We start from the raw sequence: 14,807 nt of genomic DNA on the forward strand, positions 1-14,807 counted from the left end.
CTACTTCTCCATCCACCCCAACTCGAGTCCCGCCCTTGCGCCAATAATTGATAGTTCCTCTCGTTGCTCATTAGTCATTTCGCAATACTCTGAAGAAATAGGCAGAACAATGCGACGCAAACAAGTATAGCGCGACAAGGATGGACTCGCCAGCTCCAGTTTTACCGCGTGTATAATAGAGTCATCGTCATCCCACTCCCATTCCTCATGGTCATTCAGGTCTGCCGTTAGCTCAAGCTCCTCAAGGCCCAAAGGAAGCGCACTCAAGAGTTTCGAAGCCGGTGATTCCGAAAACCCCATCAAGAAGACCCACGGAAGACGTAATTTCCTAAGTTTACCCAGACGGGACATTCCATCCAGCGATCCCTGGAATTCCAGCAGAGGAGGGTCGTAATCCCCGACGGATATCCTGGGACGTGTGATTGCACCAATAGTCAAGTCGGTGAGCGTATCGGCAACTTCGTTCAACGCTACAGCTGCCGTGTCGAGGTCAAGCACGTCCTTGCTAACCTCCTCGTCAAGATCGGGCTGATAAGACCAGTGCCAATGCAGCCTCTGGAGACCCTTTAGAACCGAGAGCACGGGGCCGATGCGTGATTCGCGCAGCCGGTAAATGTCTAGTGACACGATGGATGAGGCGGCTGGCGGATGCGAACAAGGCCAGGCGAACTCGACCGGGCTGTCAATAGATACGGATAGGTTCTGGATTCTCGGGAGGTAAAACAGGGCAAGAACATCGGCCGCGTTACACACGTCGATGTGGTGCCATTCTTTGGTCCTAAACTCGGACTTGACAGAGCGTAGGTCTTCATATGCAGGCAAGTTGTACGTGTTTGGCGGCCCGCAAAGAGCGCATTGAAATATCCCTCCCCAGAGTCGGCTTCGAACAGTGAAGTTGGGCCCAAGGCGAAGGGACGTTAAATTAGGCACCATGGCGAGAAGCAGTGCCACGATGGCGTCGACGCTGCCAGAGTGCAACTCGTCTATCCAAAGCTTGGTAAATGGTACTCTGGTTGATTCGATGACCTCGGTTGCCTTGCTGAGCAGATGAGCGTCGAGGGGGGGTACAGGCGGCTCCCTGACTTCGGGCCTGTCTTTGAACCCATTTCCCACTAGGCGTAGGTTGCGGATGTAGCCAGACAGCTCGCGTCGGTCGAGAAGGCTTTGGAGTAGGAGGATAACAGGCGGCGTGCGTCGCCAAGTCCAGCTTACCTCAACCGTCGAGTAGACCAGAGGCAGGGCTAGGGCGCGGATGGATTTGTTGACGCGACTCATGGAGAGCAAGTCGTTCAAGGATAGCAATTCCAAGAGAGACAGTAGCAGCTCACTCGGCCAATGCTTGAGCGGCGGGACGGCCATCTTTTTGAATCGCCTCTGGAGAGAGGCGGATGGCGATGCCTGACTCGGTCGGGCTCTGCGTCGCGAGAGACAAGGTCCCCGGGCAGCGGGCGATGGCTTACCTTTTCGTGGGGGATAAGGAAGTGCGCACGGCGAGTTGGATTCAAGGGCCGTCGAGAAGGTGGAGGTGGTCAAGTCTATATAGGTTCACGGATATTGTCCCTGGTTCAAGCAGATGACCCGCATTGATTGCATGACACGAGTTGCCAAGGCTAACCCTTTCGGGGCCTAGTCTGTCCCAGCTTTTACATGTATGCAACAACTGCCGGCTGGGGCTATGCCGAACCGTGGCACGAGCCGACGCCCAAAAGGAACTGGGCAGTCAGACAGGGTTTATTAGAGTTCATTTTGACTGTTTCACACATTACCCCAGGTCAAGGTAAGTGGGCTGGGCACGTATGTATGTACCCGTCCGCGACTCGGAGTCTGGTCGTTGACATAAAAGTGGACGAGCCACTTGCATGCGTGCAGGCGGATATACCCGGAATTAGCAAGGAGGACTTGACTCCACATGCGCACGCGGCCTCTGGCCACGAATTGCGCCGGGCTGGCCAATCCACCATTGGCAATTACACGCTAGAACCTTTCTAGAATTGCTCCAGTCACTCGTGGTCCATGTCTGTAAATAATTGCAGTGCCTCACAACAAAGAGATTGTATTGCCAAGGCAAACTATGGTTCAAAGCGCAAATATAGCGAGTATTCTAGACCAACATGCGAATTCCTTGCATAGAGAAACCAAGACCCAAGTCCATCTATACCAGGTACGCGCGCCGGACACAAGCTGACCGTTGCGCTTGGAAGCGACAGCGTTGCTCGCTTCTTCAAGGCCTCTTTGGTGGCTTGGGCTTGCGAGTCGGCTTGGGCTTGACAGGCTTGCTACCGCCACCTTGGTTGTCTGTACTTTCACCAGGGTTAGTATCCGTATTGCCATCCCCCGGGGGTGACAAAGGGTTGAAAGGCGGTCCACCGTTGCTTCCACCCGGGTTGGTCTTCGGCTTCGGCTTCGGCTTGCCACCCGGAGGCGACAAAGGGTTGAAAGGCGGTCCACCGTCGCTTCCACCCGGGTTGGTATTCGGCCTTGGAGGAGGGGGCAAAGGGTTGGGAGGTGGCAGGTCCGGCCGTGTCGGCGCCGGCGTGAGCTTCTTGTTTTTGATCAAGGTCTTGTAGTCAAATGATTCCCTGTCAGGATTCGCGGCCTTATCCGCGTCAACCCTGCCTTTATTCAGTACGTAGATGCCGTTTACAAACTTGTCGCAGCCCCATTGTTCCTGGACGTTCAGTTAGTACTTTGCTGAGGGTAGTTGACTTTTTTGGAGACATGTAGACATGTACATACGCCGTTGCCACAGGGGGCCAGGATACCAGGTTCCTCCTGGCCATCGGCATTCTTCTGGGAGGAAATTGCGACAATCTTTGTACCTTCACCAGGTTGCAACTTTTCAGAACGGACATGGGACTCGTACCAGGTGTGAAAGGCTATTACCTCACCACACCTTCCTCCATTCTTGTGGGCCCTGCCTTCATTCTCGTCTTCGCACACCTTCAGGTCGCCTTGGACCTGGGATTCTCGATCATAAGGTTTGTTTGGGCCTTTTGCTGAGGACCCAAAGATGAGTTCGTTGCCAACAAGGAGGGTCGTCATGACATTTGGAACCTTTTTGTCAAGGCCATTGGCTTCAGCGCTTTTCTGCATCTCGATGAAAGCATCCGTAGCAATATCGTATAGCTGGCTATCCGAAATCTCTGGCTTCTCATCAAATTTGAGGTGACTGGTGTAGACGATTGAACCTTGGTGTGTGTACAGGTCACGGTCAAGCTTGATTTGAAGACCATCCTCTGGGATTTCCGGCTCCGCTTTTAGCTGCCATTTCTTTCCTCCTTGCGCTGTCAAGACTTGACTAAAAGACAACAGTATAGTGAGGTAGAACCACAGGAAACCCGTGATCTTGGGCAACTCCATGGCTTCAGAGTTTCATACAAGACTCTCTGTTATTGTTGTTGTTGTTGTTGTTGTTTTTTGCAGAAGAAGAAAAAGAGAATGCTAAAACAAAGACGCAGTTAGTATATATTTGGAGACGGCCCCGGATGGTTACGCTGAGACTTACAAAGGTTTCTGGCCGGAAGCCTGTGTAAACTGTTTTTGAATGCTTTGTAAGGAGCGTCGTAACTTGGCTACCTAAAGACCAGAGTTTGCTTTTCGAGATTGGACCGGCGGAAATGAGACTCTAAATACTCAATAATAACGGAAGTTGATTCTTCTTCATTCCGGAACGTGTCCGACAACGGCTGCGGATTCCGCCTGGGATTCTTCAGCTGCATTGTTGCGGGAACTTGCGGCTCAGCCTCATGCGATTTTCCCAATGCCCGGCAATGGAAGATGGTAGCTTCAGCTACATGTGCGTCCATGGCCTTGGTATGATGGCTGCTCCATGACTCCAATACTTGCCGGAAACTTGGCTGTGCAACTCCGAGGAAAGAGCTAGGTGGCCGAGAACGCGTACATGCGCATGAATGCTAATTTGTGGTTTGGGCAACATGACTATGGTCAATAGACTCGACGACTAGTGAGTATTGGACATCAAGGCTCATCCATCAGATGACGTGCAAATGCCGTCCCATATCAAGCCATGGCAATCTTGGGGTGTCGTTTAGTCAGGGTCTCGTATTATGCTCGGCAGTTGGGACGACCGGCAATATGGTCACGCCATTTTTCGCATCGAGTCAAATGATACGGAGACGACTTGGAAGACATTCATGACATCTTTTTTTTTTTTTTGTTGAAAAAACAACGTTCGGCAATCTGCGAGTCCAGGATGAGAAGCTGGGAGCATTATTCGTGGACCTGGAGTCTAATCCACAATGCAATATACCAGCTTGAGACTCTTTATGCCGGCAATTGCGCGGCCCCAGCTACCGCGATAAATTATCAATATCTTCCATGTTTAGCTGCGCATTGGCTTGCGGAGACTCATTTCTCTGGGAAAGCTGTATGGGAGAAGAGTCTCCGCAAGCCAGTGCGCAGCTAAAGAGATCAAGAGGGGCACCGGAGTTTTACATACATATGTAATGATCCCCCACATGGCTATATGAACCAAACGTTAAATGCTGCCGGGCAAAAGTCGGAGGCCAGTCGAGTTGCATGGTGAGACACAGCCACGAAAACTCCGGCCGTTTGTTTCTGATTGATTCATGACTCGATACCCCAAGACATTCCCTCTTGGCATTCATGCCGTCCAGCCCGCAAACATCGTTATACTGGCGACCTCAACGACGCCTGATTCGAATCATGCAAGTGACGAACCCGACAACGGCGCCATGGGAAGTTGATGCGCGCCCGACGCAGACGAGGTGCTCTCACAGGCATCATGGCTTTTGGCATCAGACCACGCGGCAACATGAGGTTGCTGATGCTTGGGCAGGACTTGTGTAGCTTGGACTGGTATTTATATCCAGGCTTGTCGCCTCACCAAAGCAATCAGTATCCAACACGGACAACTCTACACTCCTTTCACAACACTCTCGTTACTTGCACATCCGCCTTGCGGACCAACTGCTATCCGCCATGATCAGCATGATGCTCTGGACAGCACTGTCCTTGTCTGCCGCAACTGCGCACGGCGCTGTTGTGCCCCGACAAGCCGGTGACTTTGACTTGGCTGGAGTCATCCTGCAATCCAGCCAGGTTCAGCGTCATCTCACGAGCACCAAGAGGTTCATGGGCAAGGAGTTTCCTTACTCAGAGGGCCCCATGGAGGCTTCGAAAGCCGCCCTGGGGGACAAATTCAAGGACGACTATGAGCACTTTGTGGAATCCGAGCGCAAATGCTTGTACATTCGCAACTCCTTCATCAAAGAGGCAACACAATCCTTCTTCGATGTCGTCCCCAATGTCGATGCTCCCGACACCATCACCGAGGAGGAGGAAGAAACGGGATCAGTCACCGAATCAAAGGCCATTGTCGACACGCAGAGGATCGGATGGAACAAGGAAGAGTCGACAGAAATCGGCGGCTCCGCCACGGTGGGCATACAGTCGGGAATCAGCGCCTTCTCCGTCTCTCTCTCGGCCACCATCTACGGCAACCAGCGCACGACGGGAGGCCAATACGGCGAGGCCTCGAAGCAGACTGAATACACAGTCACGGAAACCAAGAACTGGAAATGCCCCAAGAACAGCATCTGCAGACACGTCACCTGGACGTATACCAGGACCCTCAGGGGCAAATGCATCACCACGCCCTACTACGACGCGCAGTGCGCCAACAGCAAGCACTCCAAGGCCAAGTTCAGTCTCGCGCTCTTCGGCAAGTGCACGCCCTCGGTCAGGGCAGGCGACCAATTCTACACCTACAGCGACAATGCGTTTGGTGACTTTGACGGAGATCTCAACACCAAGATTCCCGGCTACGGCCCCGACAACCAGGGCATCAAGATGCCCAAGCCCGACGTCATCGCGTCGCACAAGTTCGCCGACGACGAGTGCACCTTCACCTACGTGCTGCGCGACAAGAGCGGAAGCCCCGTCCGCGCCAGAGGAAACCTCATCGAGAAGGACAGCAGCCCCCTGTCGGCACAGCCCAAGGTGACCAAGGTCCCCAAGGCAGTCAAGTGGATCAAGGGTCAAAAGGACCAGAGCGTGTGCGAGCTCGAGGGCGGCTGGTACTGGATGCCCGGCAACCAGTGGTACATTTCTCCCAAGGACGGGAATACCGCCAAGAAGTGGGCGCGCCGTGCAGAGCTGCCCGATCCCGTCGACCTCGAGAAGAACTGCCCGGAGAATGGCCAGGCCAAGTCCAAGAGAGACCTGCCGCCGGCCAACGACCTCAGCGACGTTCCCGCCAACGACCTTGTCCAGATTGAGATTACCCAGGACGACATGCCTGCGTTCCTCGCTGAGCTGGAGCAGAGTCAGAGCGAGGGCTTCGTGGCCAACACCATTGACGACAAGGCACAGCCCGTCCGCCGTGAGGGTTGGGGTTATCCCCCGGGCCGCAATTTCGAGCACTGCTTGGACCAGAATATTAAGCAGAATGGCAAAGCCTAAGTCGGTGCGGGGAACAGTCACGGTTGTTGAGCCATCCTGGTGGTGTGGTGGTTTGTTTCACCCGGGGGCATCTTCCGAGAGGGCCTTGTCTGTGAATTTGACTAGTTGTCGCTACGAAATAGTTGGCCATGTCTCGTTAGTGGGGTGCTTTTGACTTTTGTCTTTGCTATTTAGTTGTTGAATATAGATTATCATTGTGTTGCGGCTTTTTGCTGCGTCCGCTTGCATTCGAGGTGATTCTGTGACTGATTTGACCATGTTGACAAGAAATAAAAGTATATATAACTGGTAGTAAGCATAATAACTAGCAGTAAGCATATATAACTAGTAGCAAGCATATATAACTAGTAGCAAGCATATACAACTAGCAGTAAGCATATACAACTAGTAGTAAGCATATATAACTAGTAGCAAGCATATATGACTAGTAGCAAGCATATACAACTAGTAGCAAGTATTATTACCTTTAATATTCCGCGCACAAAACTGTCTATCCCGTCATTCGCCAGTGAGGTTCTAACCAACATTTCTATATTCCCGCCAGCACCAAAACGCCGGGTTGACCCTTGAATGGCGACGTAAAGAATCAAATACCTTAGCCCCCCGGGCCCCTGAGCAGCGGTTGGAAAGCAACGCATGCGACTATACCTTTGCGAGCAATGCCGAATTCTGCCACCAGCGAGCAACGGCCGACACGACCGTCCCAGCTAGCATCACCACACCACTGAAAACAGCAGCGTGTGTAAAGTTGCCGCCTGATTCGAGCAACGCCCCGGTAATGGGCGTTCCGGCCAAGGCGGCAACACCCAGCATGGCCATGGCCATTCCGAGATACGTCCCCATCTGGTTGGGCTGCGGCGTCACCTGCGCAAAGCACGGAGACATTAACGATATGATGCCTCCAGAAAAGAAGCCGTACAAGACGGCAAAGACGATGACGCCGGCGTTGGACGACACGGCCGGCCAGCACAGCAGCAAAATGCCGCTGCATGTTCCCTCCACCACCAAGGTGTTGTACCGGCCGATTCTGTCCGCGACGACGCCCGGCAACGACCTCCCAAACACAGACGCCGCGTTCAAGATGGAGAGCATGTACGAGGCCAGGTTGTCGCTCATGCCTTGCCGCTGCGCAAACTGCGGCAGGTAGAAGAAGGGCGTGAAAAGGCCGAGCGTCATGAGAAAGAGGCCCGCGACGACGAGCGCATACGGAACCCGCGCAAAGGCCGACGGTAGGAGGATGCTCCCGCGGCGAGGGGGCAGCCGCTCCTTGACTGTGAGGACGGCGACTGCCATCATGGCCAGAATCACGAATCCCACGACGCGCACCGACCACGCGAAGCCGAGCGACTTGATGGTCCGGCTGAGCATGATGGGAAACACGACGCCCCCGAGGGAGGATCCGGTGACGGTGATGCCGAGCGCAGTCGCGCGGCGTTTGTGGAAGTAGTGGCTGACGCAGGTCATGGCTGGCGCGAAGAGCATGCCTGAAGACAGACCTCCCAGGATGCCCTGGGCCAGCATGAACTGATAGTACTGGGTGCACAGCGAGGTCATCATGACGGCGACTACCATGATGAGCGCCGGGAGCGGCATCACCTATTCCGGTCAGTGGTCAGTGGTATGGGCCAAAGTCGGGGGGATATGCAAATGTACTTACTTTGGCGCCGTAGCGGTCGAACAGTGGTCCTCCAACGACGCCGCCGGCATACAGAAAGAAGAGCTGGACGGATCCGATCCACGATATCGTCGACTGGGTTTCGTGGGAAAGCATGTGTTGGGAATAGTAATCCTGGTATATGCTGCGTCAGGATAGCCGTTAGCATTGATATTCAAGTACCGAGCCATGGATGACGGGGCAATCATACCCGTATGCATTCGAGTATCCAAATGTCGAAAACGAGACGCAAAAGCCTCCTGCGACCACCAACCACGCTCTGGTGCCTCCTTCGGGCCAGTCTGCAGGAGGCTTGGGCTCTTCGAGGTCAGATGGCATGTCCATGCTGCAGCTAGCGTGGGATGTTTGTGCAGTAGAGTCAGTCATTGGTAATAGGACGTGGGAAAAAATAGAAAACGTGTCCCAATGCATCTGAAATTTCTAATTATTCACACCTTTTATATCGTGTACTCGTATGGTGGGACTTGTCGGCACATTGATAATAAGCCGAGTGCTCGGCCTTTTCTGCAAGCCATGGTTGGTTGACTGCCGGTAGTCCAGTCCCACTTATTCGGCAATTGTCCAACTTGTGCCAGACACGCACACCGAGGCTCGGAGCAACTTGGCAGAATGACGTGGATTTTGTAAGCGGGCAGGTAATTTCCAAGACTGGAGACCTGGTTGGCCGTTGAGGGTCGAGGGCTCATATTGACAGCCGCTCGTTTTGACATGACCAAGAACGGAGACGCTTCACAACATATACACAAATTCACAATCAAAACGATATTCCCGGCAAAGGTTGGTCTTGCATTCGTATCCTTGCTGTTGCGCCAAAAGTGATAGCAAGACAAGTATTTTTACCCCTTTCATGCCTTGTGACACAGTCTTTGGGGGGTTTGGCATTTCTCATCTGCCATCTTGCATGCTATATGTGACAAGACTTGAGCCTTTGATTATCATGACTCGATTCATCTAGTTACAGACAGTCTTTAGTATAAAAGGTCTTTGGTTTTCTTCAGAGCCCAGTTGACCAAAGAGCTCTCTTTATACAAGAAGTCGGTGAGGTCTTCTGCCCTAGGTCCCCTGGTCGTAGACCTCGAGTAACCGTGTGTCGCTATGGACTTGTGAAGGCGAGATGCAGATATAGAATTCATCTTGGCCATGTTAAACACAACAGACGCCCAAGAAACCGAGGCAACTTGATGGATGGCGTTGAATAAGAATGCAGACCCTGCAATGCTAGGGCTATCCATTCTTCATCCGTCATGTGGGCCGAGAGCAAAGTAGTCGTTGAACAACGTTGCTCTGGTATCTTGGTAGCAAACGCCATGAGACGAGTCAACACAGACATGACGCTTTAGCTGGAAAGAGGCAACGATTGATATCGCGTCTGACCTTGTACCCGTAGTGCAAAAAGGTGCAGCAATTGCAGCCCTTGGCCCGGTTAGTGTCTCCTGCTGGGTGGCTGGTTAGGCCAAGCGCCGGGGAACTCTATCAAGCGCTCCACGTTCCCATGTATTAGCATAATTTATGGTTAATGTATACATACATGTACAGCCAAATATAGACTAGCGAGACTAAACGATTAGGCAAAGCCCTGACCGTCTGCTGGTCGACTTGACAAGACATTTGGTCAAAACCCAAAAAGTCCACACACCATGGGCATGTATAAATTCTTTCCGCCCCAATATCCATAGCTGATTTTATTCCTCCAGGAATACACCGCAGCTCAATATCTCCGCTTCCATACACGCAGCTTCACTGCTCCTTCTGCAACATGGCTACAATAAGCATACCAGCTGCTATTTCCCCCACCATACGCGATCTTGTTCCCTATCTCGTCACCTTGACAGCCTGGATGTATCGCCAAGACATCATTTCTCACCTCCTCCCGGTATCCTCACGCCTGAGGTGGCCGCCATGTCGCCTGCCGCTGTTGTTATATCTGGCGCTGCGTTTCAGCCTCCTGCTGCCGTCGTCATGCGTGAGCAACTACTGCAGTCCGGAGACATGGCTGGAGAGCCTGGTCGAGGCTGTGTTTCCTGGTTTTTTCCGGATTCACGATGTCTTCTTCGAGGCGTAAGTGCGTAACCCGCCATATGGAATGATGATTACTATTTCTAGCTCACGCGATTCGACTGACACGACTCGATACTGCAGGGGTTATGAATACTTTATACCTTTTTGGGTTTTTTTTCGGTCCTCTGCTTTCCGCCGATATTTGCCGTTCATGTTGTCAGATCTCTCCAGCAGCCCTCGGGCCAAAGGTGGGTGTACTTTTGCGATGGTTTCCTTGTCAAGGCCGTCGCCCCGTTCCTGAGGCAGATAGGGGCGCTTGCGTTTGCATGCTGCGACCACCTGATGATGCCGTTCGCTGTTTATTCTGCCGGCGTCGGCTCTGCCTGGGAACAGTACGTGGCGGACGGTGTTCGCCTATCAAAAGGTGTATACTAAGATGCTATGATGTAGTATGTTGTAGGCCCGGTGGCCAGACACCTAATTTGGGGAAATACTCGACTTTTTGCCGCCCGCTTTGGTGTGAAGGGGAACAATTTCTAGGCTCCAAGGAGCAGAGCAATCAGAACATGGCGGCTAGGGTTGAGTAGGGATAAGGCAAAGTTGAACGAGCACATGTGCACATCAAGTTGTTGAGGACGTATTAAAGTATTATGAGCCTATTTGGCGAATATAAGCTTCTTATGTTTTTATTCCTGAATAGGTATAAATGTTTACTTAGCACCGATAGAGACACTCCGCACGAAAGCAAGCACATCATCCATGGTCATGCTACGTCGGCCCGATACACGCCAGGTTCAAGGTGAGCAACGACAAGGACAAGAGAATAAACACGGCACATTACTATTACCCAGAGCCCCTTGGTGGCAGACATATCTGGTATTCTAAGGAATCAAGCATCTTGCGGACATACTCCTGGCCCGGGTGCGTGGTGCACATGGAGCACATGTGGTTTGAAACGTCAATTTCCTTCCGCACGGCTGCTTGGACTGCAGATGAGCTGTTGGTGATTTTCAAAGCCACATAACGCTGGTTCTTCCATGGCCACCTGTTCTAAATTGAATACCTTGCGGCCATCGGTGGTGCCGCATATCATGTGTCCCTGGACTGTTGTTTGTCTGAGGAAGAGTGACGAGACTGGTTTCCATTCTTTGTTCGGATAATGGGCCAGCCGGAAAATATGAAAACCCGACTAGCCGTACGCCGGTCCAGCGACAGACACATCGTGTCTTCCAGCTGTCCATTAAAATATCCCGACCTCGATGCTGTACCAGGGTTAGGGTTGTTCGGATCCGACAAGCCGTGGCTTCGGACAAGGCTTGCCTTGGCTGCCTCGAGGCGATTTGACATGAATAGAGGGGTCTGGCCCCCACGCTACATCTGCCAAGCAGGAACCACGCGCTTGCCAGTGAATAATGAACCAGAATTGATTCGACCAGACAGCTGATAATGGCCGGAACCTGGCGCTGGGAGTACGAATCAGCTCCGCGACAGCTGACGTGATAATGCCAAGGTTTCTACGAAGCGCACATGTGCAGACAGCGTTTGCCCCCGCAGCCCGCGGCACCTTCTTCCTCCAGATCAATTGATGTCTCTTCACTTGCCTGCATCAAGGGCAGCTTCGCTGAATGTATTCGCCTCCATGGCGGCCCACGAGTCCAAGGCCCAGCATCTCGGCGCGCAGACGGTGTTGCCTCGCAGCAGCCGTGAGGAAGCCATGATCAACGCCCAGTCCAGCGACGCCTCTCGCGACGAGAAGCCGCAGAGAGACAGGTACGCTCACACACGACCCCAGAGTCCATCCATCCAGATCAGATTACTAAATCTCTGGTGTGCGCCAGCCTGGCCCAAGGAAGCGTCGTCCTGGACCCCGCCGCCGAACGCAGGCTGCGCCTCAAAATCGACCTCTTCATCGTCCCGACAGTCTCGCTGCTGTACCTGTTCTGCTTCATCGACCGCGCCAACCTAGGTGCGTGACAAGATGAGAAGGGGGGGCACAAGTCCATCATCCATGCCAGCTTGGCCTGCTCACCGCTGACGCCGCGCCGTCTCCAGGAAATGCCAAAATCGCCGGGCTGGACAGGGACCTCGGCATGCGCGGCTACGACTACAACCGCCTCATCAGCGTCTTCTACGTGTCGTACATCCTCTTCGAGATCCCCGGCACGCTGTGCTGCAAGTGGCTCGGCCCGGGCTGGTTCCTGCCGCTGAGCGTGGTCCTCTTCGGCGTCGCGTCCGTGTGCAACGCCTTTGTCACGACGGTGCCCCAGGCCATGGGCGTGCGCTTCCTCCTCGGCGTCTTCGAGGCCGGCATGATGCCCGGCATCGCCTACTACCTCTCGCGCTGGTACCGCCGCGCCGAGCTGGCCTTTCGCCTGTCGCTGTACATCGTCATGGCGCCCCTAGCCGGCGCCTTTGGGGGCCTGCTGGCCTCGGCCATCCTGACCCTCGACCACGTCGGAGGCCTGCGCGCCTGGCGCATGATCTTTGCCGTCGAGGGTGTTGTTACCGTCGGCCTCGGCCTGCTCGCCCTCGCCACGCTGACGGGCAGCCCGCTGTCGGCGCGGTGGCTGTCGCGGGAGGAGAAGGCGCTGGCCGTCGCGCGCGTCGAGTCGGAGCGCATGGGCGCCGCCATGCTCGACGCCATCGACGGCGTCAAGCTGCGCCGCGGCGTGGCCTGCCCCGTGACGCTCGCCACGGCCCTCGTCTTCCTCCTGAACAACGTCACCGTGCAGAGCCTCGCCTTCTTTGCGCCCACCATTGTGCAGACCATCTACGGCGGCGCGACCGTCGTGCGGCAGCAGCTGTACACGGTGCCTCCCTACGTTGTCGGCGGCTTCTTCACCGTCCTGCTCCCCCTGATGAGCTGGCGCGTCGATCGGCGTCTCGTCTTTTGTGTGCTGTCGGCGCCTCTCGTCATGGTCGGCTACTGCGTCTTCCTGGGCACGAGCGACGCGACGGCGCGGTACGCCGCCACGTTTCTCATCGCCTCGTCGGCCTTTGCCTTTGGCCCCCTGACGAATGCCCATGTTTCGGCCAACATCGTCAGCGATACCGCCCGGAGTGCGGCGATTGGGCTCAACGTCATGTGCGGCAATGTGGGCGGCTTGATTGCCGCATGGGCCTTTCTCCCCTGGGATGCGCCGGATTATCATGTTGGCAACGGGCTCAACCTGGCGACGGCGAGCATGACGCTCGTTGCCAGTGCGCTGATGTGGGCGTGGATGAAGAGGGATAACCGCAAGCGAGAAGGGCGCAACGTCGAGGCCGAGTTGAGCGCGTTGACGTCCAAGCAAGTCGAGGATCTGGACTGGAAGCATCCCGCATTCAGGTGGAAGACTTGATCGAGTCTGTGAAATCGCCTGTCTTGTGATGGGCCTGGATTATCAATTCACATAATAAAGACTACTGGTCAGAGCCCTTGTCTAGGCACACAAAGTAATCCTTCTATGATATCCGTAACAATGACTCGATTTCTGCATCCTAAAACTTGCCAACTCTCAACCAAAAGAGGCCCTACATAAAGGAGTGGCCGAACCTCAAAAAAGGGGCACTCAACGTCAAAAACAGAGCTACTGTCTTCCCAGCAGCGCTTCAATGTTGTCCTACTCACACGGCGCTATTCCACAAATACCACGAAAACATCCGTCCAAGAGCCCCCGCAGCAGCCCAGTGATCACCATCAAGAGCGCACATAGTACACGTCGTAGTCGCGGTCCACAGCAACGCGACCATCCGCAACATCCGCATCGCTGTACGCCGGAAACGCAATCAAGCCACGCCTATTGTCCACGGCAGCAAAGGTCGTAAAGCCAGCCGCGTCATAGCCAGAAGTAAACGTGAAGTCGCCGAGGTTCTGGGCGCCGCCGCTGTTGCGAGAGGCCCCCGGGCCGCGGACGACAAACGTGACGTCCGTCTTGGCAGCGACGTGCGTGTCCACGAGGAAGCGCCAGGTGCAGAGGCTGTCGTCTTGCGCGCACGCACGCCGCGCCTCTTGGACGGTCCATCTGGGCACGGGGGCTGGGTTGAACTGGGCGGCGAATTCGGCCGAGGTCTCGAGGACTTGGTCTGGCTGGATGGTGTGGGCGGGCATTGCTGCGGCGGAGGAGGCGAGGCCGGCGAGAATGCTGGTGGGCTTCATTTTCCGCAGTGGTCGTGGCGAGATGTGAGGTTTGAGGATATGAGTAGCTGAGATGTTTTTTGGTCGTGGTGGTGTAGGGGGTAGGGCTTTTCTCGTCTTATATGTATTTCTTGTATACTCGTATTGCAAACGTCACATACTTGCAGCCGTGGATCGTCTTTTTGTTGGATTGCCCGTCGTGTCGGCGGTGTCAGCCTTCAAGGCCAAGGGAGCTCGTACGGAGCACTTTGGGCACATCTTCTTCGGACGTGATTCTTCTTCGGACATGGTCGAAACTGGGCAACGCCGTTGATTGCCTTCTCTACTAGCCGTCGATACGACGGTGGACAGAGTAACAAGCAAACTGAGCGGGCGGCCTTGATTTGGCAACATGGAATTCTTTGAATGCTACCTAGGTCGATTTGAACGTTGCTGTCAGCAGTAGAGGGATCGGGTAATAGCCGTCCGAAGCGACGGAGCTTGTATTGCCCGCGTGGCAAGGCGTCCGTCATCATGTGCTGCTGACTGCAGGCGCGTGCTATATTCGAAGACTGGGAACAATGGCTTTTTTGC

General features: G+C 54.3%; 6 protein-coding genes across 6 annotated transcripts; 2 read left to right on the top strand and 4 right to left on the bottom strand.

Annotated features, from left to right (window-relative positions):
- On the bottom strand, positions 1 to 1,359 carry G6M90_00g106510 (uncharacterized protein; the record flags this gene model as incomplete). Its single annotated transcript, XM_014684381.1, has 1 exon — positions 1 to 1,359. The coding sequence occupies one exon, from the start codon at positions 1,357 to 1,359 to the stop codon at positions 1 to 3; it is 1,359 nt and encodes a 452-aa protein (XP_014539867.1).
- An 862-nt stretch (positions 1,360 to 2,221) lies between these two features.
- G6M90_00g106520 (uncharacterized protein) lies at positions 2,222 to 3,360 on the bottom strand (the record flags this gene model as incomplete). The annotated part of the gene is made up of 2 exons (XM_014684382.1): positions 2,222 to 2,668; positions 2,737 to 3,360. The coding sequence occupies 2 exons, from the start codon at positions 3,358 to 3,360 to the stop codon at positions 2,222 to 2,224; spliced, it is 1,071 nt and encodes a 356-aa protein (XP_014539868.1).
- A 1,602-nt stretch (positions 3,361 to 4,962) lies between these two features.
- Positions 4,963 to 6,444, top strand: G6M90_00g106530 (uncharacterized protein; the record flags this gene model as incomplete). The annotated part of the gene is made up of 1 exon (XM_014684383.1): positions 4,963 to 6,444. One exon carries the CDS (start codon positions 4,963 to 4,965, stop codon positions 6,442 to 6,444), a length of 1,482 nt encoding a protein of 493 aa, XP_014539869.1.
- Positions 6,445 to 7,086: 642 nt separating this feature from the next.
- apdF_7 (Aspyridones efflux protein apdF) lies at positions 7,087 to 8,443 on the bottom strand (the record flags this gene model as incomplete). Its single annotated transcript, XM_014684384.1, has 3 exons — positions 7,087 to 8,040; positions 8,102 to 8,243; positions 8,310 to 8,443. 3 exons carry the CDS (start codon positions 8,441 to 8,443, stop codon positions 7,087 to 7,089), a joined length of 1,230 nt encoding a protein of 409 aa, XP_014539870.1.
- A 3,313-nt stretch (positions 8,444 to 11,756) lies between these two features.
- On the top strand, positions 11,757 to 13,458 carry G6M90_00g106550 (uncharacterized protein; the record flags this gene model as incomplete). The annotated part of the gene is made up of 3 exons (XM_014684385.1): positions 11,757 to 11,887; positions 11,956 to 12,083; positions 12,170 to 13,458. The coding sequence occupies 3 exons, from the start codon at positions 11,757 to 11,759 to the stop codon at positions 13,456 to 13,458; spliced, it is 1,548 nt and encodes a 515-aa protein (XP_014539871.1).
- A 338-nt stretch (positions 13,459 to 13,796) lies between these two features.
- Positions 13,797 to 14,522, bottom strand: G6M90_00g106560 (uncharacterized protein; the record flags this gene model as incomplete). The annotated part of the gene is made up of 2 exons (XM_014684386.2): positions 13,797 to 14,341; positions 14,396 to 14,522. 2 exons carry the CDS (start codon positions 14,520 to 14,522, stop codon positions 13,797 to 13,799), a joined length of 672 nt encoding a protein of 223 aa, XP_014539872.2.
- Positions 14,523 to 14,807: the final 285 nt, after the last annotated feature.

Source organism: Metarhizium brunneum, chromosome 7 (assembly GCF_013426205.1).
Source record: "Metarhizium brunneum chromosome 7, complete sequence".
NCBI lineage: Eukaryota > Fungi > Ascomycota > Sordariomycetes > Hypocreales > Clavicipitaceae > Metarhizium > Metarhizium brunneum.